The sequence below is a fragment of the Cydia fagiglandana genome, chromosome 5 (genome assembly GCF_963556715.1).
Source record: "Cydia fagiglandana chromosome 5, ilCydFagi1.1, whole genome shotgun sequence".
NCBI lineage: Eukaryota > Metazoa > Arthropoda > Insecta > Lepidoptera > Tortricidae > Cydia > Cydia fagiglandana.
The window spans coordinates 4401881-4426354 of record NC_085936.1 but is presented as its reverse complement, the minus strand read 5'-3'; the positions used below and the strand labels follow the sequence as shown (position 1 = coordinate 4426354).

Here is a 24474-nt window from a genome sequence, read left to right as displayed (position 1 = left end):
AGGAAAGCTGACCCCGCCACCATGTGGGATGGATAGCTAGGAAGAGAGAGAGAGAGCATTGCGCTATCAAAACGAGATCAATTTGAAATCAATCGAATAATTCTCCCGTGCTTTCTTTTAGGTATGCAGTTCGTAACCTTTCAACCTTCAAAGAACAATGCCTGCACCGCCCTTAAGATCTCGATATGACCCGGAAGTAATGCATCAAACATGACGACATTTGTGGGGCATTGTTGTGTGGGAAGCTCCCATGCGCATGACCTGGCTTGCGGTTTCAGTACTCGAGGCTAGACTAGACCGACTTAGGGAAAAGCTGGGAGCTTGATAAGTCTGTTATCTAAGATTATATCAGTTTAAGAGGATCATGTTGAGTACAGACATGCAGACTAAATAGCTGCTATTATACAATCGAAATTACATGAGGGCCTGCGACGTTTCAGTAGACGACACGTCCGATCGCGCGAAGTGGAGAGAAAAGACCAGAAAAGCATACCCCACAATCAGATGGGAATAATAATGCTGAGGAGAGAGAGAGATACAATCGAAATTACGCTCTCAATTTCACACATACCGCCTCTGCTCTGCCGCCTCAAGATGTGCTGTCTCTAGTGGCGTGTTGTTGAGCTATAGCTGTAGTACCTACACACCTTTTTTGTATAACTAGGAGCAAACTTTTTTCCTGTGTTACCGTACAAAATGTAACTTTTATCTGATGAAGTTGTTAATGTTAATGTGTTGATGAAATCTTATGGTTTTAGAACGACAAATGAAATTGCAAGACAAAGAAATTCAAGTAAAACTTTTACATATCAAACCTTCTACTGGCTCTATTTTCTTTGTTTAGCAATTTTTAGCAACGAAAACTACATAGGACCAGAGTGGTGTGAGACATTGTCAAAATATCATGTTTATTATGACTCTCCCTCACTTATTCTGTTTAAAGTATGCTTAGGGCCACCCCACACTAGCGTCTCCCTAGCGTCGGCGTCTAGACAACTCTATGGCAGCGACGCTATTTTCCATAGCGCTGATTAAACGCCGACGCTCAAATAACGCCTGTTGTGGCTCTTAGACGGACTCTACATCAATTTATCTTTAGATAAGAACTTGGACAATCAAAAGGCTCTATTGCGAATGTCTATTATAATTTTCACATTTGTATACAGCTTTTCCTTCCATACTTCATAATTAATCGCCAACGCAACTTGAAAGCCCACAGAAGCTCATTAATACCAGCACAAAAGCTTAGCTGAATCATGAATATAAATAGCATGCATAATAAACTATCGTCACAAACTTTTTGAAACAATACACGATTGAAGCGACCAACAACCTACCAAGATAACTTTACTATCATTTACTTCCTTATTTATTAAACAGTAAGGTTTATTTTAACTTGGATGGTGTAGCAGGTAAGTTGGCAGGCCGTGCCGGAGGAGGCTTTGCGCTGGCGCATACTAAATCGTCTCTTTCGTTAGTATTCTCGACAAATTACCTTTAGAGGACACAATGGCCGTAAGGGAGGTCGGTTACTCGCCGTACATCACAAGTACTTGTTTTGTACATGTACTTACATATGTAGTACATAGTGCTGTACTGGGAAGGCTTGATTTTTAACGCTCAAAAGTTACTACTAAGGAGTACGTGATACTGGATTTACAAACACAAAGAAATCTTCAGAAATTGATGCAATTACAAATAGGAAAATCTTAACTATTGTTCGACAACAAGTCATTATAGAATCCTAAATTAATTTATGTGACTAGCTGACATTTTAGTAATTAATAAGTTTAAATTATTATAATAGCACCATACACACTTGTCTAAATCGTATCAAACTGTAAATAAGTATGTATCTACTACTGTGTGCCCTTACATGGTGTCATGAACGGGCCTTATTATCCTTTTAAATGGTAACACCTTATTAAATAATTGACTAGATTATTAAATAATTACTAGTCAAGTAGGTAATAATCATTTATTTCTACGAGTATTTAAACTTTGAATAACGGACGAAAGAGTCTGACAGCAGTACGAGTTCGTTGATGTCTTTTGCACAAGAAACGAGCGTGTTCAATAACTTGAACAGTTCTTATATTATTATAATTTATAACAACTAACGACTGTATTGATTTATTTATGCTGTATGTGTGTATTCATATTATAGGTACTTATATTAGTCCTCACAACAGTTTATGAAACGGACATGGACAGCTAAAAATCATTGGTTAGGAAACAGTCATAGACACTACAATTATTGAATGAACTTTGGAATAAATCGTTCGTTTAATTCATGCTTGTTTACCTGTAAAGTTGTAGACACTTGAGACTAAAATACATTACAAGTCAATTATCCTCTTCTTCCTCGCGTTATCCCGGCATTTTGCCACGTATCATGAAAGCCTGGGGTCCGCTTGACAACTAATCCCAAGATTTGACGTAAGTAGGCACTTTTTACGAAAGCGACTGCCATCTGACCTTCCAACCCAGAGGGAAAACTAAGCCTTATTGGGATTAGGGTGGAATGAATATGAAGATGCGTACGCATGCTTTCAGCTTTCCGATGCGTACGCATCTTCATACCAACGAGCAATTTCTCATATATAAAATGCGGCTGGATACTGACAGATGTGATTCCACCCTTAGACCCCCTAACCCCTATAGTATCTAAACTTAATTACTAATAAAACTTACTCTAAAAAGCGCTATAGTCGTCTGACTCAGCGGCGCGCGTTCCGGCGAATCCCTCCTTCTGGTCCTCGGCAGGGTATTATGCTTCACCGGCATCGAACCCACTACCACCATGTCTTTAGGCGGCAGCAACTCCCGGTCCTTCAGAACGTCGATCTTCGCCTTCCCATCGCTGGGCTCTTTACGTTTGTATCTGAACTTTATCATTTTATCTCATTGTCATTCTAAGTTCATCGCGAACAATGCTATACGTATAGATTTTATATGTAGCGATAAGAATACGGACCACGTTCGATACGTTTATATTCAAATGAGTACGTTTAACTATGCTAGTTTTTTATTGCTATATGCGTGAATTTTTATTGCTATGTACCTATATGCGTCTATGCGTGATTTTTCCTTTACAGTTTTTATTTTATTGGCCCACCTCAAGCATTTACCGTAAAATACTTAGGGTGTCACTTTCGCGGGTGTTTAAAATGGTCTACACACTCTTTTGAGTTCAGTTACTTAACAGTCACACCACTTTACCTAGGTATACATAAGTATTACACACCCACAAATCACACTTAACGATCCCTGATTAAAATAAAATTACATTTTCTACAAACTGAAACGCACATCACAGTTAAAGGCTTTGAAACAGACTGGCGGGACTCCGGACCCAAGCTACCTTCCAGGTAAACTTTTTTTCGAAGCCTATTGTTAACTTAACTCACGTGGATTCCGTCTCTCTCCCTCTAGTCGCGCTTGATAACGCTATCTCTATTTTTTACGGCTACACGAAGCTTTGTTTATATTTCTAAGGCGATAAGTTGGGGCGTTAAGTTAGGTTGTTTAAAAGATGTTTGCACACCACGTACACCACCTGAAGTGCACGTGTGCATGTTGATATTTGACTAGTTATTAATGTAATTATCTAACAATAGCCAAAATAGAGTCGGACCAAGAAAAGTCTGCAGCGGATTTAATAGCCCACGCAGTGCAAATATTATTTTTTACGTCATAATTTTATAGAAGTTTGACATTTAAAATAACACTTGCACTGCCTGAGTTACAAAATCCGCTGCAGACTTTTCTTGGTCTGACTATAGGTTTCTTTACTTATCATAAAATGATTGTTAAAATGGCGGAATATCTGAATGAGATGGCTTAGCGCTTTGTTATTTTATTCTGAATACCTTTTTGTGTGGGATTGGACCCATATTCTAGAATTTGATCACTTATTGACAGGCTTGTTTTTTTAATAACTTTTACCAACAATTATGTACCTAACTCACATTTATAGACGAAACCTGAAACCACACACACACACCCCCACACACACCCACACAGTGAAACCTGTGTCGAAACGTCGGTAAATCAAGGTAAAATATTGAATAAAATTCGCGTTAGACTCGTCTATAAATGTGAGTTAATATGTGTTCAAATCAAAACGCGAAAGTTTAAAATAAAATATTATAATTACGGACCTACATCAATACTTAACTAATATACATATGTATGTATATATGTATGTACATAATATCTTTATTAAATCGTGTAATAATCACTTAAAGGTGTAGTGTAATAATTTGCCTACCTTGGCTTTTCTACCAGTCAATTCAAATGTACATAATTGCAAGTTCTGTATATAAATATAAGAGTATAAATAAAATACATACATATATGACTACAATTTTATAATTGTATATACCTATTTAATACACTGTTGCTGATGTATAACCGTTGATTATGTTGCTTTAAGTATTTCCTACTATTAGGTATAAGTATTATAGGTAGGTAGTATCAAGTGTCTCATTTAAACAGATGTTTATTCTCCATGATGTTTAGTCTTATCTTAAAGACGTAAACAGATAACAAACTTGCATATATACATATTTCTGCTATGTAAAATGTGTCATAAAGTACTACAAAGTAAATTAACTACACGCAAAAAGTACTAAAGAATTTGTTACTACAAAAATAACAAAACTCAAGATGCATTGTGGCCTTTATTGGCTCTTTATGTATGACTCACACTCCACACATCCAAGGAATGTCCGGAGGGATGAATGTGTAAACATTTTTGACAACTTACTCCCGAACTGTACAAAAACATAAGTAAAACAACAAACATAATAAAAAGTCATGCATCAGTCAACTGATCGTATTTATTTTATGAATTTATGTTCACGTTGAGTCATAAGTGTGTCGAGTTGTTTGATGACCAGTTTTCTTTTCGAACGTGTGATACTTTTTGACTTAAAATTTAAGGCCCACTTGCACCATCCCACTAACCCGGGGTTAAGCGGTTTAGCGGTCAACCCATTGTCAAATTGTACTGGTAACCATGGTAACTTTAGATTTAACCGGTTAACCCCGGGTTAGTGGAATGGTGCAAATGGGCTTACGTTAGCTATATAACCAATCACCTTATCCATCCAATCTTGACGACTTTGTCAAGAGTGAACGCCTACTGAGGAGGAGGATATCACCAATAAGCAGAGTTATATCCCCAATACAATAGAGTAGAATATTGTTGTTGCTATTAGCTTAAAAACTGACGAAATCGATTTGCGTTTATTATTAGTTTTTGTAATGACTTCCACGTAAGATTATTTATATAGTCATCGTGATGTCATATTCTATAATTGTTCTTCACATTGTTAAAACTAATCGCTTGTTCATTTGTAAAATCAAGTGGTTTTAAAGTCACTAAAGTTGATCAAACTTAACCTGTAAGGTTATTTAAGCTATTAATAAATAATCATCCTTTGCCACTAATAATTTATGTCGTTGAGAATAAAATGGTCCATTAATCAGTGGCTTATTAGTCATCAACGTCTTAGTGATTTTAGTTGTGGTCGATCGAGATCCTTTCAGTTCAGCCTCTGGCTATGGCTATTCTTGGAAACACGCATGCTTAAAAGCCTACCGCCTTTTAAGGAAAATGATTAAAGCAGAACGCCTACACATAATGTTGTCTACATTCTTCTACTTCCGCTGGCTGATCCAAAATTTATTTTTATTTGGACATTATTCAATTTTATTGCAAGATATAAAAGTGTTACAGTATTTATTTATGAGATAATCACTTTCTACATTACTGGTTTCAATAACAATTCTATAGTCATGAGCAACTTATGGAATGTTAGTCCGATAATTTTGTTATTTTATCTATTATCGCAACTTTAACCTACCTAAAATAAATTCGACAGTTTCAACCAAAAGTCACGAGCGTGCCTCCAAAAATAATTACAAAATATCACCTAAAGCAAATGATAATCATTTCAACATTTCACTAGTTTTTTTGATTGATAGTGAATATGTAACTAGCTATAATTTAGAAATTATTCTAACACAAATACTATTTTAAATATCGATATATGTATGTATCTGAATACAATCTATAGGTATTGTAAGATTTGTAAGTTTTAAAAATGACCACCCTATCATACATAATTATAGTTTTTTTGCATGTCTTCATATGCAGGTCTACGTTACAAATTTGAACTTTGAACTGGCAACAGGCGTGGCTCACTCCGCGATTTCGTCGCTTTGCTACAGGTAGCTAAAAGCACATCCGTTTTGGGGTTTGCCATAAGCCGCGCGTGGCGCTGTCGCCAGCTAGCGGCCATATCTGTGCTGATCGTAACAGACGCGTTTTGTTAGAGAGTGAGTCTTCTGTACTTAGTACTATTATTTATTCTGTGTTGGCAAATAGATTATTTTTGGACTTTTTGCTATCAGGTAGCTTTCTAAAGGTTTAATTTGACTTATATAGGCAACATTTAATCCTTTATCTTCATACTGCTTATAAATATAAATTACCGCTTTCACATACGCGAATCGATATTTTTTATAAATGGCGCCGTGAGAGGTTCCCATGTGATAGGTCGCGATCTAGTTTCCAGCAATAACCAGCGTAACGGCCCCGTGAGCTAATCACAGTGCAGTGACAACTTGGTAGGCACTGGAGCAATATTAAACGTGCTTTTAATAAGGAAACCCAGATGCAACGAGAGTATAACTACTATGTATTTATGAGTAAAACTAGGTTAGGTTCCAGCTATTTCTTTTTAGTAAGAAATTAGAATCGGCGAGTTCTCCACATTTAAAACGTAAATATGAACCTGTTAGTGATTTACGAGTACGTATAGTTTACACATTGAGTGAGATTTACACACAGAGAGTTACTAGTTTGATAGCCTAAGTGATGATTAGTTTCGAGTACTTAACCTAACTTAACTTGAAAAGTGCCAGATTTCTCATGGTCCTTGTGAATCAGTAACTACTCATTCTAAATATTTTACGAGAATTCGTTGAAATATTAACATACGTTATCGATTACGATTGTTACCTAACTTAAAACTTTTGTGAGTTAATAATGTCGTCAACAGTGAATCAGACTACTTCGGACGAATCTCTCGTTACTCAGCGATTGCCCAACAGTCCTTGTCCGCATAAGGCCATTTCTTTCTTAGAAACTCTTACAAAATGTCCACGCACCGAACCATCTAGGGCAACATGTTGATTTGAAAGATAGCTGCAACTTAGTTTACAAAAATGGCTTTATAAACCACAACTAGATTTACTATTTATACATAGCCAGGTTGGCTAGTTTTCGTAACTTATTGCCAAATTGGCTCGATTTAAAGGTTCTTTTACTCACTATACGAAGATAATCGTTCGATCAAAACATCCGCAGATTCAGAGAAACAATGGGGTTTCTGGAACCCGCTACGTTACGATCTGAAGTGTGAATTGTGTGCGCAAATCAATAGAGCATGTGTAAGAAACAACCTCGACTTGAGACGTGAACAATGCCAATTGCACCAGAACTCTTCATAATATGGAATTAAGCATTTCAACAAGACTAAGTACTTACGTATAAAGCTATCGCCACGGATCTAATCAGATCTCAAGCTATCGTTGTAAATCTATTTTCATTGCTTAATAGCCGTGTGCAATGCTTATACAATTATTGAACGGATATTGACAGGATTTTTAGCACGCACAACTTTTTTTAAAACGATTCCTATAAACGTCTTTACAAACGGAAACTCAGCGCACTTAAGTCATAGTTGATAAATCGTAGAAAGACAGTTACCGTTTCTAAGGATGAAATTACTCGTAGTTTATAATTAATTAAAATATTCCAGTTATGGCAATGCTAACTGCGGTAAGATTTATTCTACATTCCTTGCTTCAGCATTGCTATCATAGCAGAAATTAAGCAATGCCTTCGCAACCCTTTGCAAGACATAGACTAATAGATACCGCCAACTATTACGTGTAGCAAAACGATTCCTTATCTAACAGGCAGTGTGATGAACTCATGTTTTAATAGTTTCTATTGAACGAATATCGGTTGAATCGATTTGTATTCCTACGTACAATACAATTATGTAGAAGCAATTACAAATTGAGTAATCAAAGATTGAATAGCAGTGTGAAATATAGAAAAGTGATTAACTAATGTTCACTGATAAGGAACATGCGTGTATTGTATAAATGAATTTATTTTATGAACTGGAAGTCATAATTGTATTAAATTGTTCAACAAATTCTCATCAGCCTTTGCGCATGCGCAATGGGTACCAGAAGAGTGCCCTTTAGATACTTTGTAAAAGTTTTTACTAGGTAAGTACAGTTACCTGCAGTAATATATTATTACACAACAAAGTCCCTAAAATATATGTCGCGATCTTATTTCTAGAGCCATAAGAGCGCGTCACATATTTTTGCGGCCTTCGAAGAGTATAATATAATTGCAGGTGACTGTACAAAGTTAAAGCTTATATTTACACGAGCAAAATTACTTTCCCACAAAGATTGTTTCTTAGTTTGCAAGCTTGATGTAAGTGAAGTTATTATAATTATGTTTTGGGTAAGTAAGGTTTTGATAGTCTATCTCAAAGCGTCTACATATTGGAGTAATAATAAACGGTGTAATTTTAAAGGGAACGCGAGTGAAAGTGAGCCAAATCAGCTCCTACTACACTGTTTGCCAATTGCCCCTTTCCAAATAGGTCGCCTGCAACTCACGACAAACCGCGGCCATGCTGAAGCCATCAAATGCAAAACTAAAACAAGTTCTTTTACACAGGACTTATATCAAATTTGTCGTACCTAAAACTTGTTTGAGTGGGAGTAATTTGCAATTGGTCACGAGGACAATGAGAGTATAAATACACGAGTGGGTTTGTTTTGCGAATAAGGTAACAAAAGGGCAGACATACGAAGTAAGCGCTCATATATCCTATTTGGTAAGTATTGAGGTTTGCACGGCCGCAAGTGCAGCGTTGAACAATGGGGCCAAATAATGACATGTAATTAGTGACGCATTACACCAACTGCCAGAAAAACGTGTAGTCTTAATGGGTTGGAGAGTTATGTTTTAAGTACGTTGCGTGAAGCCTGATAAGATTAGATAACAAAGCTTTTTAAGTTAAACAGCGTTTTTAGATGTGTTCACTTATGCTTTGTATGAACAATATTTCATTTTTGTTGACGTGATAACGTCTTATAAATCGATGAAGACCTGTAGCATGCACGAAAAAGTGTCACGTTGTGGACAGATCTCCATGGTAACGTTGTGGACAGATCTCCACGGTAACGTTACGGCCAAAGTATGCAATTTTTCATCAATGTTTTCTTATGACGTTATCGCAAAATTATCATCCGTAAACCGACTTTACAGACAACCATTTTTTTACTTGTAGAACTACAAGCTATTACGTATTGATATTGCCTAACTAAAACAAGCACCTATCGGTAAATGTTGACCCTGAAGCGTGTGGTCCGTATTCTATCGCAACATTTAAATATTAATCGTAAGTAGACAGTGAATTTGTTTCGCCGTGGTAACACACAAGGCTAACAAGTCCAAGCACTGCAGATTCCATTTCCAGCACATTCACTTCGCTACACATCAATTTGACACTTCACTTACGAATACACATTGTGTGGTATAACTTTAGGTTATAACAACCTACACAATCACAACATAATGTTTTTTTTTGTTTCACGTATGCGCGCGTCTACACGGCGCGATAGTTACAATATACTGCGCGTGCGGCGCAGATATCGCGCAGTGACAGGCGCGAGCGACGAGGACGAAGCATGGAGGCTTTGGAGTATCATTTCAATCGCATACCAAGCACAGACAAATAAAGGCTCTGTCAAACCAGCATAAGCGTGCTCTTTAATTAAGCATATATATAGAGGTCACGATAAACTGGGCGCCGGAAAATCTCTTATCGCGCAAGCAACGATAATCCAAGACGCCGGCGCCGGTTTTCATACAAGCGAGAGAGACAGCAGAGAGGCTTGCGCGGGAGTCCGGTTACGTATAAGCTGGTTGCGAGCTTTGTATGGTTTGAAATAGATGTTTAATGAATTATCTATTCAGAAGTGACGGAAGCTTATACCATTATGTTTAATTGCGGTAGCGGAAAGCCTTGTGGAAAAATCTTTATACTCCGTCATACTAAGTAGTAATAACAATAACAGAACATCAATGGAAGTACCTAAATCTAATGTAGAGAATACTTTAATCGTCTTTTATTTCTAAACTACCGGCTAATAATTATGTTACCTTTTTTATTTAAAGACATCGGCCCGATTCGAACTTTAACATACGTCAATTAATAGATCTAGAAACGATATGACTTAGACATGTCAGTGTCAAATGTGACGTTTCTTCAAACAAAACAGTCACTATGAAAGTGACATGACATGACATTGACATTACATACGACAATACATAACATTTTTAATAACAAAACTTCCGTGAGACACAGACATATTAAATATATTAAGAACGGGTCACTCACGTATTTTTCGACTTAAAATACGTGAGTGACCCGTTCTTAATATATTTAATAATACATAACATGTTTAAATGTATTACTTCCTGAAATATTTTCATACCAATATTACCTAATATTAAAAGACAATATTTAGAGTAGGTACCTATCTGAAATAGTGAATTTAAAATTGTAAACTTTTTATTTGAAAAAATAAAGAAATTCGCCGCAGGTATTTCAGAGACACTTTTGTTAGAAACAACGATAATATATCATTGAACTAATTAGCTGGCATAGTAAATGTAATTTGATTTCTTAAAGAAAACGCCGACGCTGACAATGAAGCCCAGTCAAAATGACATTGAAATTTGACACCGCTGATTTCTAAAATTAATTCAGAAAGACTTTAATAATAGCGTCCTGTCGCTGATTAGACCAAAGTACCGTGAGTAATCCGACCAGTGTGGTGAGCTAATCGCGCCCAGTCTATATTTCCAAGACCTGGTAAATTGAACCTAATTATTGGACCGTTAAGATATAATTTCCAGGGAAAAGCTCTGAATAATTTGCTTTAAATAATTATTCGTGTAGATAAATCACTTAGAGTATTGAAATCTGGGATCACGATCATACTGCAAGTTTCATAAGTTAGACCAAGTCGGGTTATTGCACGAAGCAAATTGTGTTCAAATAAGCAAAATTATTCGGGGAACGCACTAGAAATTACTTATCAGTTGTGTGTCGAACTGTCAGATTTGAAAAAATAAAAACATTATGTATAGTTTTCAGTCCGCTTTTCCAAAATCTGTATAAACTCCCGTGTATGGGGCCCAATAAATAATACATTTCACGACTGTTCTCTTTCCGCACAGGGCTATAACCGCGAAAATCGAAGTTCGCAAATTGCACCTTCATTGGAGTAAAAGAGAAAGATCCCCGCAATTTGCGAATTTCGGTTTTCGCGGTAGCTCCCCAGACTCTAGCAGAGCGACAAGTTTACGGCTCTACTTTACTGAAAGTAGAGTCATTTTCAAGACTGTTTTGATTAAGTCTACAGCGTATATATTTGTGCAGGTGTGTACATAAACCAAACATAGGTTCATTTTGTTATTGCCGTATTGTGATCCACAGGTGTATTTAATAATGATATATTTATAAAGCAACCGGCTGCAAGACTTCAATTGTATATGTGACGTTCCACGGCAAAAGGTACCTTATGGTGGTGGGCGCTTACGTAGAATAGCGCCGCAATAATATTGGAGCGGCGTTAATAATAGCTTAAGCGCCAACCGCCATAAGGTACCTTTACCCGTGGGACGTCACATATGATTATAAACGACTCCTATTTAAGTTATGCGCTTTGGCGCGTTCTATTTGTGGTACTTATCTTTCTAGAATGCTATTGTTAATTGATGATAGGTTGTTATTGTTAATTGAAGATTGGTGCTGGATTTAATCACAACATACGTATTTGCACGTACAGTCAACATTTACATCTTAAAAATGTAAGATTAGTTCTAAGTTAATAGTATGTTAATTCTTATGAAAATATACAGTTTATTTTTTTTTTACGCTACTTAAGCCCTCAAAAATTCATCAAAAATATCATAGAAGGGAAAGTTGAAGCAAACAGGAAGAGGGGAAGACCAAGGAGAGCGTACATGGATCAAATAAAGGAAAAGATCAACGTCGTGTCGTATCGGGCTGTCAAAGAGAAGGCGGAGGACCGCCAAACATGGAAATTGCTCCACCGACAAGAGTCATACTCTTAAATATATGATGATGATGAAGCCCTCAAAATTATTTTAATGTGCTGGTAGAAAAAATATTGCATAGCAAATTATGCCACAATGCAACTGACACAGCGACAGCAAGTGCAAAAACTACGGCAATATTCAAAAAGTCATCAAATTGTTAATAATAATGATAGTTTTCTTTGTTATTATGTTAATGTTATTTGCAGTGCTGTATGTGACAAGTTACGTTGTCCTATATACTTGTCTTTCAGTACGAATATGATGGCCGTTCTTACAAGGTAAGTAAGTGACAGCGTGATAAAACAGTGTCCGTCACTTTCTATCCCACGTTGTAAAAAGTGACAGTTATTTTATCACGTGGATAAAGATGGATAAAGCCATCCATAATTCCCATCACAATTCACAACAATGTATGGGTAGATGCTTTTTAGCTGACTGTACATATACAAATGAACTCTAAAACCCGTCGCTACACCGGTTCTCCAACACGACAACATCCTCATTTCGCGTAACGATAACACTAAACGTAACGCTTCGTAACCCGACACTTCTTATCATATCCTGTGTTTATTATACCTTATTTACATGCCAATAAATGTCAGAATGCAATGAACTAATAACAGGAAGCGTTGAGCATAGGCATAAGTGTCTAATTAAAATGCAGTCTTAAACAAATGCTGTCTTCGCTATTTCACGTTCATTCTAAGCAAAACTAAACAGCTCTTTTTCGGGTTCCGGGTACTACTACTAGTAACTAGTACCTAGGTATCTATTCTTAATTACATGAAGAGAACCAGTAAGAATCGAAAATAATTTTCCCAGCAGCTATAATCTTCCTGATATGAGGTAGAGCGTCAGTCAAAAACTTAATCATATAGGAGCAGTTTAATATAATTTTTATTAGGCATATTTTAAGTCACAAGCATGGTCATGTTAACTTAAAGATCAGCTTAAGGACAAAGTAAATTGTAACTTGTACAGTCGCCATCATATATATCGGAGCGGCCAAGGTGCTCACAAATATCTGAGCACGCCTCTATTGTTAGAGCGTTAGAGTGCTTGTTCAGATATTGTGAACACCTTGGCCGCTCCAATATATATGATGGCGACTGTACAGCCTTTTGCCCCACCAAGTAAAACAAAGAAAACTGTCATTTTTGCTTAATTCAACCGTATAATTAGAGCTAAAGTACCTAATTGTTATCCTTGTACCGAAACTAGAAAGGACCCAAAAAGGTCAGCAAGCTTCGAGCATTAAGACCATGAACTTACAGCTGCACATTCATATCTTAAGCCAATTCGAGTTTTAGTTATTTGATCTGTTTTAGAGATGCCCCGAATAGTGAATTTGGCAGAATACCGAATACCGAATATTCGCCCCCTTTCTCGGCCGAATACCGAATATTCGGCATGACATGCGAACATTTTGAGTCACAATTATTATGAAAACTGTTCGCCAACAAAACGAATGTTGCTTACTATTCGGCTGAATACCGAATATCTGTGTTGCACCTACCTAAAGCAAAAGCCTACCTACCTCGGCAAAGTGGCCGAATAGGCCGAATACCGAATAGTTGCCGAATATTCGTGGCACCTCTAATCTGTTTTCGATATGGTACTGATCAGTCTGTGTTATGTGACGTTTTTGGTTGAAGAAATGTCATTTTCGACACTAAGATCAGTATCATATCGGAAACAGTATGAATAATTAAAAAGTCGAATTGGCCTGTCTATTGTCATTAGGTGCGCAAACGGCTGCTAAATTTATCAGGCGCTAGAGAAACTTGATCTCTAGCTCCACAATTACTATAGGTTTTCGGAGAGCTAGTTTATACTGGTGGTTTATCCGGGACTCACTTGTGCTTGGTAAGCGAGGGGATGATACGCTTAATCGAATTTCGCCACCGAATAATTAAGTAGATGAAGGTTTATTAATAAAGAAAAGATTACTTTAATTGTTCGTTGTAATATTATTTTAAAGATGGCCAATGGTCATAATGAGTTTGGTCAGTCGAAGTATTTTACAGAAGGCATAGGTTTTCCTGTCAATCCCTAGAATGATGTCATATTTGTGTTTTTATTTGTAGTTTTATGACATGACAAATCTCATTGAACAAAACTAGAGACAGTGAAAACCTATGCTGGCGCTATCTATGCAACCTTTGACAGTTGCCAACCTCGTTGCAAAAAATACTCACCGTTTATCCTTAATTATAAATGACATCACTTATTTAAATACTTATCGCTAAACGAATAATATTTCTTGTACGTTAGTTACGCTACAACTACATCATTAAATATCGACGATCATGCCATTACGAAGCTCTAAACTAAACATAAAAAGTTGAAGACTAGAAGTACGACGTGTTTTATAACTTATACCGTTGAAATAAGATGAAAACGTATACATGTTTATGACCGTGACTGTGCATTGTTCAATTATTTTGCAACGCCGATTAAACGCTTGTACATCTTCAGTCCGAGGCTGCATTAACAAGCGGCTCGTTAACTCCTTTGACCATTTGTATACCTTATCACAATGGTATAAGGTCTGGTGATGGTCAGTTTTTGTTAGTAATAGTTGTGGATACGAATCTGTGCCGCGGACACCACAAAATGTCAAGAGTTTACGTCTCGCAAACCCCGTCAATGTATGATGGGGTTTAGCAATCGCGTCAGATACTACATATATTATTATAACTGTGTATAACTGGCAGCTAAATAAAATATTGCTCTTTAAAATCTAGAGCTACAACCAGTTCAAGAAATAATTAGGCAAGCGATAAATAGACAATCTCCATGGATAATTTGTCATAGAAAGAAAGTAAGGAGGTGGAAGACAAGTTATGATAAGGACGTAAAGGAGGTAGCTCTAAATAAGATAAGACGATGACTACAAGCTTCATCAGCTGCATGTTAAGAGTTTTTGTACTTTATATAGTTACCTAAGTTAGAAGTGTAACAGTACAGTCAGTATCAATAGTAGCCGATGAATAAACGCTCCAAAAGTATCTATACCATCCTGGAATTATTCTAAAGTATACCAATGAAATAGTTCTACAGATAGCGACTTATTTACCGGGTGTGGCCTGTAACACGAGCAAATAATTATAACATAGATTGTACTCCTCAAACGATGACACTTTTGTTCAACAACTTTTAAAAATTATGAAGTATTTAGACTCCCTATTTTTCATAGAAAATAAATATTATCTTCAATGGACGCCATCGCCACGCCATATCATTGTGATTGACGTTGCTTGTCACGCCTTAAACATAACAGAATTCGCAATACATTGCATCTTAGAATAAACTTTAAAGTGTATTAAAAATAAAACCACAATTTTTTTTTAAAGTAGCTGAGCAAATGTTGGTCAGTATGAGGAGTACAGCATACAGTTTAATTTTTTGCTCATGTTACATTACAGGCCACACCCGGTATATCTTTTAGTTACGCTATAAGAGATCTGATCCGTGTCTTTTGATGCTGAGCTGACTGTACCTGTAAATCACAAATTCTACATCAGCCATAACAAACTATATGGATATACATTTTCGCAAATAGAAAGCCATTCAATCTCTAATTCGGTAAAAACAAAAACAAGTCACACGTAAAGTAGAACCGAGCAATTAACCACACAATCTCATCAAGTTAAAACAGCATATAATTAATAGTTAGTTGAAAGTAAGTCCTCCCAGTGTTGCACCGTGTGAACTCGAGCACAATGATGTTTTTGCTTAGAGAGTTCAAGCGATTATATGCAAGTTTAGGTGTAGCAATTTCCTTATAGAGATGTCGGCTATGGGACCAGTTTCCCAGGAAAAACGCTAGGTTAGTTCATGCATTCTAAGTGAGGAAGTGCTTAAGAATCTCCTGTGGCTTAATCCGCTAGTATGTGCTTACTATAAGTTATGATTATGGATTGTGATTGGTGGAGTCGTGTGTCCCGATTAGGGCCACCCCACATTTAGAGTCTTTCGAGCGTCGGCGTCTACAACTCTATGGCCGCTGCTCGACGCAACGTCGACGCAACTGCGCAGCAACGTCATTTTCCATAGCGCTGACCAGACGCCGACGCTCGAAAGACGCTAAATGTGGGGTGACCCTTACGCTTTCGCGACAGCTATGTACCACAGATGTAATGCATAATTATTTTCTATCGTATTTTCATGGAAACTTACGAACGTGTCTTACTTCATATTATTGTTCAATTTGTTATTATGATAGATAATTTATAATACTTTAATTTTTAATTTTTATTTATAATATTATATTTATATTATAATGTAAAATTCAAACGCAATGTATATTGTTCTATGAATAAATTACTATGACTATAAATGACTAGTTATGATTACTATTTCAGTTAGTCTCGGTAGCTCGGTACAAAAAGTAGTTGATTTGACTGAACTAGCCTGAAATATACGAACGTTTCCGAGAAAATACGATGGAAAACAATTATGCACTAGTTACCTACATGTGTACAACTATTTATTTTGTAAGATCAGATCGTAACGCAGCGCACCTGGTTACCAAATGTTGGCGTACCATAAAAGATAATTATTGAAAGTTAGAACCTTTTCTTTCAACTCTCAGAAAGAGCACGGGCACTTAGTTCTCTTTATGTTATTGAGCTTATAATTTAAAGGCAATTTATATAATGCCGTAGTTGTTTTGGCTATTATAAGTCCAGTAGACAAGTAGTTTCTGTTAATAAAATTGACAATATTCTTTTAGTAGGTACCTACTAAAGGCCAAGCTTTTAAAAAGGATATTTCTGCAGGCCTGCAGGGTTTAATGTTGGTATTTATGCTAACCAGTCTTAAGCAAGCAGTAAATTTCAAGTTATGGCATGGCATTTAGAATGAAGGACACTTGATGTAACTCAACAAGCATTTGATCATTATTATACACTATATAACATATCAACACAAGTGGGTATAGTTGATTATTACTTGCTAGTGTGGCATCAATATCGTGTTTTTATCGTGCCTAGAACATCTTTCGCAGGTGTGTAGCATATTTCTTACTAGGCTTGTTTACATATAGATAGACACCTGTAGAATTACCTACTTATTCGTATTTCACGATTCTGCTATCGTAAATTTTAACCACCATGTGTTCATAACATCTGTCTATTTATTAAGCATATGGAAAAAGACGCACACAATAACTGTTGTTTTTTCAATGGTATTGATTGTGCGTCTGGAAAACAATAAGTAACGGGCCATCTCAACCTTCGGAGGAGAATGGTCAGCAGGTTGGAATGTGGATTGGAACTATTATCTCAGTCAAGAGCTGTCTGTAGTAATTACAATTCGCTGCTGTTGTGCAGTATTGTTTAGATTGCAAGCAGTTTACGTTCCTTGCAATCTTTAAATAAAATAAGTTCAGAAGAAGCTACCTACAATAACTTTGTACATATTTTTGCCGTTACCTCTAAGTATTCTTTACACGTGTCTATATTAATTCTGGAGTTTAAAAGAACTTTAATGTGCCAGGCGGATTTACTGTACTGCATATCTCCAGGACCCTTTTCTCTGCCATTACACAATTTCATTATACATATTCCATGTACCTATACCTATTTGATTCTTCTGAAGTGTCCAAGTCTACTAACTCTCATTTCATCTACGTCAATATTCGTTCGAAAGTATAAACTATTATTAGATCAATGTTGTTACAATTTCATCTCGCTACAAGTAATAGGATTAAAACCAGTCCAATTAATATTGAAATGTCAAGTGAGATTAAATTATCAGGCGAATACAAGTTTCGTTGCTTGGGCGTAACAGGTCTAGTGAAACGGACAAGTGGATGCGTTTTGGGGTAAGTGTGTCATCAGCGTACACCCAGACGCTCACACGTGTGATAAAGTGATTACACTTTCTTTCGGAAGACATTTTTAATAAATTAATCTTTAACCCTTTAACCGCCAGAGTCTAATATATAAGACATAAGATATCCAGCTCATTTCGCCACAGTCTGATAAATAAGACAAAGCTCTGATTTGGTTTTCACAGCACATTTATAACTCCCGTAACTATGCCAACCTTACTCTGCGTGGTACAATTACCGTCGGTGGCGACACGAGCACGCTCGATCAAAAATAAAGAGATATCCGTAAATCCGTATTAAGTTAAGTTATCTAATAGGTAAGGTAAACGTACTAGTACTCGAGATTCAAATGCCCAATACCTCTATTGAAAATGACTTAAGTTTCAAGATGACATGTAGGTACTGGGACCGCGTCGAGCACCAGTACGTTTACCTCACTATTGCTCTAAAATATCATGTGTTGGAAGTTACTGTGTTATGGTTTGTCTACTGTTGCATTAACTAGTCAATTGACATAGAAAATTGGTTTCCATCCAGCGTCAAAACCAATTTGTTGTAATGCAGTTTGCACGCATCTTATATGTAGGTTTAATGTGTGAGTGAGTTGTGAGCAGTAAATCACATGTGATTACTGTAAACTGAACATAATATGACCTGGAGGCTGAAATAATTATTGGAGATAACAGGTTGAGACAGCGTAAGAATTTCGGTATTTTTTCATGTATAACAGCTTTTTGAAAATTATACTTATGATAATCAAAACACATTAATTTATAATACTAAAAATAAGTACCTAATACCTAATAAATATTAAGTGTTCTGACATGAGCGTTAATAACTTTCTTAGAACGAGTTAAGGTTATGCGACTTAGACCCACTTGCACCATTCCACTAACCCGGGGTTAACCGGTTAAACCAGGAGTTGCCATGGTTAGCCATACAGTTTGACACTAGGTTAACAGTTTAACCGCTTAACCCCGGGTTAGTGGAATGGTGCAAGAGGGCCTTACTATTATTCGTACTTTTTATCGGCACGTTGAAACCTTCTACTTCTTAATGAAATAAAATTGTATATTAATGAAAAATGTATCCAAATGGTTAACTTTTGTAATGTTCATAGAAAAGACGCCTTTTTGACCCATGACGACATTTTAAAGTTAGCAAACAATCACATAAGTTAACTGCTTTTCAGCAGAGCAAGACCGTTAAATCGTTACAATATTTAGTTTAACGTCGACGCTAATTGCGTGATTCTTCGTGCCTATTCGACTGACCGCGGCAGTATTTAACTAATACTTTATCGCCGTGTGAATCTCCCAAACTCAGGTGCTTTTGTTACTGTTGGTTCAGGTTGGATCGTTTCATACAAGAAAGGGCTTTTTTCACTAAGATTATGACGTGACTTGTATCGTTTTATAGTTAGAAGATATTATTAAAGACGCCCCGTGATTCTTTACAAAAGCGCCAGCTAAGAATCAACTTGGATTTACGATCACGTATCACGGTGAAGTTTGCTTTTAGAAGCACCTGCAATTAGTTACACTTTGCGTTTCCTATTCATTGTATGGGAAGTTTGCAGTCCCTACAACAAGCTTGAAGTACTCTGCCGTAAAATCATTCTGTCAGTTATGCTAGTTACAAAATGAACAGACTTTCTGTTCATTAAATAATAAAAGTATATTTTAAAAGTCTGTATTATTTACACTGTTTACATCTTGAACTACTAATCTTAGCGCCATTCCTTTAACTATATAGGTACAGTGCAAAGCGAAAAATTGCTGTGAAAAGTTACTCCTCGTTTCCGATATTCTCCCATTTTCCGGTCCCTTTTCTCTGCGACTATACATATTTTTCCCAGCAATTCTTCTGATATGTCTCAGTTTAGTATCTCTCTTTTTATCATACCATTTAATATCAGTAAAAGGTTATTTGTATCTAATTTGCGATGGCTTAATATTACCAGCACATTTCTAGTATGCAATAAAATGCTTAATACGTGCGAGTGTATTAAAATTGCATTACAAGTATCTTCAATACAATCAATACAATATGTACATATTATTATATAGTGTTAATAGTACTTGATGGGTATCATATTGGCTACTGTTATTAAGTCATGGCATATACATGCCGACATGCCGACTATACAGTTGCCATCAGATATATCGGAGCGATTAAGGTGTTCACAATATCTGAACACGCGCTCTAACGCCTTGACAATATAGACGTGTTCAGATATTTGTGAGCACCTTAGCCTTTCCGATATATTTGACGGCGACTGTACACTATGTAACCGCAGCGGGTCATGTACGGGGCGCGCGTGCGTCAGGCGGCAATGACATGTGTATGATTGACATGCGCTTGCGCCTACGATGTCCCCGCTGATTGCTGGCTCTTGAGGTACGTGTGGTTTGACATTGACATTTCGTGGGTCTATTCAAGTCAGAAATGTTTGACGAGTTCTTATAATTTTTATTATTTTTAACACATGTAATACATAAGCACGTCCCTACATAATATTGCTACTACATACTAACTTAGTAGGTACAGGAAAGACGCGAATTAATTAAACATACATACCTATGTTAACATATGTATAACCCGGATCACAACACGGATAGATTCTCTAGAAACGCCATCGCTCAAACATTTCAATAATAAATTCAATTGTTATTACAATGGTTTAAAATATTTTATTAAGCAAAAAAAAAAAAAAAACTGTATTACCAACTAATCAAAAACTGTATTCTGGCAAATAAATTATTTGATTGATTGATTGATTGATAAGTAGAAAAAACCTTTTATAAAAATACCAGTATAACTGGATTATGTGCAAACATGTCAAGTTCAATAAAAATCAAAGAACCACTTAGCCTTACCAGCTTTCCAGTATTACACCATACGGTATAATTTCCAAGTATCCGTCATTATAATAATGTATTCACCGTAATCAACACAGTAATCAATCAGATACCGACTAATGACTTCGTGCAGCTAATGCCGTATTGACACACAACCTATGCCATACGAAGACTTAACACTAATCAAAATTACTTTTTAGAGTTCCGTACCTCAAAAGGAAAAAACGGAACCCTTATTTTCTCGGAAACTACTGGACCAATTAGGTTGAAATTTAGTACATGTATGTAAATTAGTGACCCAAAGATGGACATGTAACGTAAACAAATGAATTTTAAACATGGGGCCACTTTTGGGGGGTAAATGAGAAAGTTAAAAAATAAAGTTTTTCAAAAGATATTGTGTTATATATCAAACGAAAGAGCTCATTTTTAGAATTTCAAATCATTTTTTTATAATTTTAAAATACGTAGATTAGAAGTTATTTAAGAAAATAGACATAAAATTACCATTCCTTCCACCTTTATCTTCAAAACTACATACTTACTGGGTCTACAATTTTGAAAAAAAAAATACAAAAAATAGTTTTTACCTATAGATGACAGGAAAACATATTAGAAATGTGCAGTCAAGCGTGAGTCGGACATAATGTACCCTAGAACCCTTGGAACTCGAGTCCGACTAGCACTTGGCCGGTTTTTTTAGGAAACTACTAATGAAGTTTTGATAAAATCGATGGCCCATTGACAGTTTTAAAGATGCGACCGCCCACGGTCTTCCTACGATGAACTTTGACAGGAAAGTATCAGAAGCGGATTATACTATAAATCTGGCTAGATTAATGTTGGTAAAATAACAACAATTTTAACTAACCCTCAGTAGACCTTATTGTCTTTCCCGTAAGGTTTACAAATAGTCATTTATATTTTGGACGATTAAGTAAGTGATTTGTTGATGGTTTATGGACGGACGGCGGGGGCGTCGGCGCCGGCGCACGTGGCTCGACGCGACGCCTACCGGACTACCTACCCACTACCTACCACTACCTACGTAAGGTAGGGAATGGGTTCAACGATTAGTAGGTGTACTAAACTGTCGATCTGATTATCGCGGCGCTAATTGCGAACGGTGGGCGATAGCCTTGCTTCTAATAATGTAGGAGTGAGTTTATCATATCTTTGCATTTTCTCTACATTTGCAATAAAGTAGTGAATTTTACTTTTATTTCATACGCCTATTAAATAAAACAGTCGGTGTTAAAACTAATCTCAAGAACTAATAGACAGCAGGAGGCGTATTCTGATTGTAATAACAGGATAAGAATTTGATCTGGTTTTGTTAAGAATATCAACGTTTCTGTGCATGCTGTGAAATTGAAACGGTTCGTAAAGTCTATAGAGTTCATAAATCTCATTGTGTTCAAAAAATAGCAATAACCTGACGGCCACGGGCCACAGAATACATGTCCTAAAAACCGTTCTATACGCGTATTGACAATACCTGTATTGTTGAGGTGCATCGCACAATGCACAGGATGCAGTAATGCAGGTAAACGCGTGTTTTTTTGCTTCTACAATGGAGGGTGGACAAATCGAGAGTATGGAATTGTGATCGTTTTGCAGATACGGATAATTGAGGGGAACGTTGGAGGCGCGATTAAATTGAGATCGGTAAAGCAAGGTGTTTTAAGAGTTCGTTTGACATTAAAATATGACTTGATAATTTGATAAAAGTGTTGTAGAGACATGAAATGTTTTTTTTCTGGTGTGGAATAAAGTTATTAGCAAGAAATATACATTTATTAATATTTTCCTAAAACAGGAGAAAGAAAGTACAAAGTTGAACGCTGCAATTGTTAGAAAAACTTATACAGATATGAAAACTCCAAGGAAACATAAAATACAGACTACGGACTTTTGTTTAGATCCAAGAAAGTGGGAACTTTTAATGAAAGTTCAATGTGAAGACAATATACATTTATGTTCGATAATGTTATTCGCATTTGTTCTTCTAACCTTCAGGCTATGCAAATGCAAATCTATACGCACTTGAATTTTTGATCATTACCTTAAGTCACTGGGGCACTATTCGGAAACTGGCATATTGACGTTTGAATCGTATTTAGGGTTTGCAATCCGGATCCGAAATGTATGAAATTATCCGGATCTGGATCCGGATCCGCGGATCTTCCCATACATTTCGGATCCGTCGTGCAAACCCTAATCGTATTGATTGACTTATTGCGTAGATTTATTACTAAAAATAAACCGTCCTATAATCGCTTTTAACTTGACAATATAATTTTACATAATTTGGCGCCCCGTTTTTGTTTATATAGCTTGACGAACGAATAGTTTATATTTAACGAATTTTTCTTAAATTTTGCTAAGAATTGGTGGTGAGACGATAGCGGAATCGAACCGCGAACCACGTTCCACGTGTTGCCTCTCTGCCACACTTGTAAATTCGTACGTGTAAGTTTGACAAGGAGGCAACACGTCGAACGGGTTCGTGGCAGGCCCTCTGATTACGTTACACAGCCTATAGGTAGGTAAGAGGGCGACTTACATATCACTACACCTTATAAAACGAAGTTCCCTACCGCGTCTGTCTGTTTGTGTGTGTGTTTGTATGTTCGCGATAAACTCAAAACCTACTGAACGAATTTTCATGATGTTTTCGCTATTAATAGAGTTATTCTTGAGGAAGGTTTACGTGTATAATTTGTTAACCCGTGCGAAGCTGGGGCGGATCCCTAGTCGCGTATAAGATTGAGGTAATATTTTCAACTCTAAACGCAGGCTCTGATCATGACGACGCAGAACGTTTAAACGAGAAGCCTAACCGGTCCTGCAGCTGCGTTCGACACGATTATAACCGCTATAATATTATAGGACTTACGTTCAAGAGCATAAGGTTCCAAGTCGCTTGTATAATATTAAACATGACTTCAGTCTACGGTGATCTATCGGTATAATATTACCGCAATTAATCCAAGCACGTGTCTCTCGCGTGACTACCCCCATCGAACGGACAATCGAAACGAATTATCAAAACTATACCAAAGGATGGTCACGCATCGTTATATAAAGGCTTAAAAAATAATCTTTATGTGAATTTAAAAGGATGAAATTCATGGGAACCTCAAATTGGGATGTTCCGGTGACGCCTGCAGCAAAGCATGTTAAAAGTGCCTGCACGTATCGAGTAGCAAAAAGTTTTTGTTAAGCGCAAAACATTTTGTTAGGCCAATTTTTCGAACGTTGCTACCTATATATGTACTTACATATATTGAAATAGAAAATATTTATTCGTAAGAACAAACACAGAAAAGAAAGTTTAGTATACGAAAAACATAAAAAAAACAGGAACGGTATAGGATATAGTATATCTTGCAGTGAAATAAGCCAGAGCAGCGAGAACAGCATGGTTCCATTTTTATCGCCTGTCACTATGCCTGTCACTTTCGCACTTACATACTTGTTAGAACGTGATAGGCATAGTGACAAGCGATAAAAATGGAACCATGCTGCGC

General features: G+C 36.6%; 1 protein-coding gene across 3 annotated transcripts in view; it reads right to left on the bottom strand.

Moving 5' to 3' along the window:
• Positions 1-24474, bottom strand: part of LOC134664270 (uncharacterized) — a 121239-nt gene that overhangs the window by 30145 nt on the left and 66620 nt on the right. The window contains exon 1 of one of the 3 annotated variants that reach the window (XM_063520819.1): positions 2695-2959. The exons of the other annotated variants lie outside the window; for them this stretch is intronic. Within the exon in view, the coding sequence (XP_063376889.1) occupies positions 2695-2898 (204 nt within the window). The 5' untranslated portion in view covers positions 2899-2959. Of the gene's footprint in view, positions 1-2694; positions 2960-24474 lie in introns of those variants that run through there. 3 annotated transcript variants of the gene reach the window in all.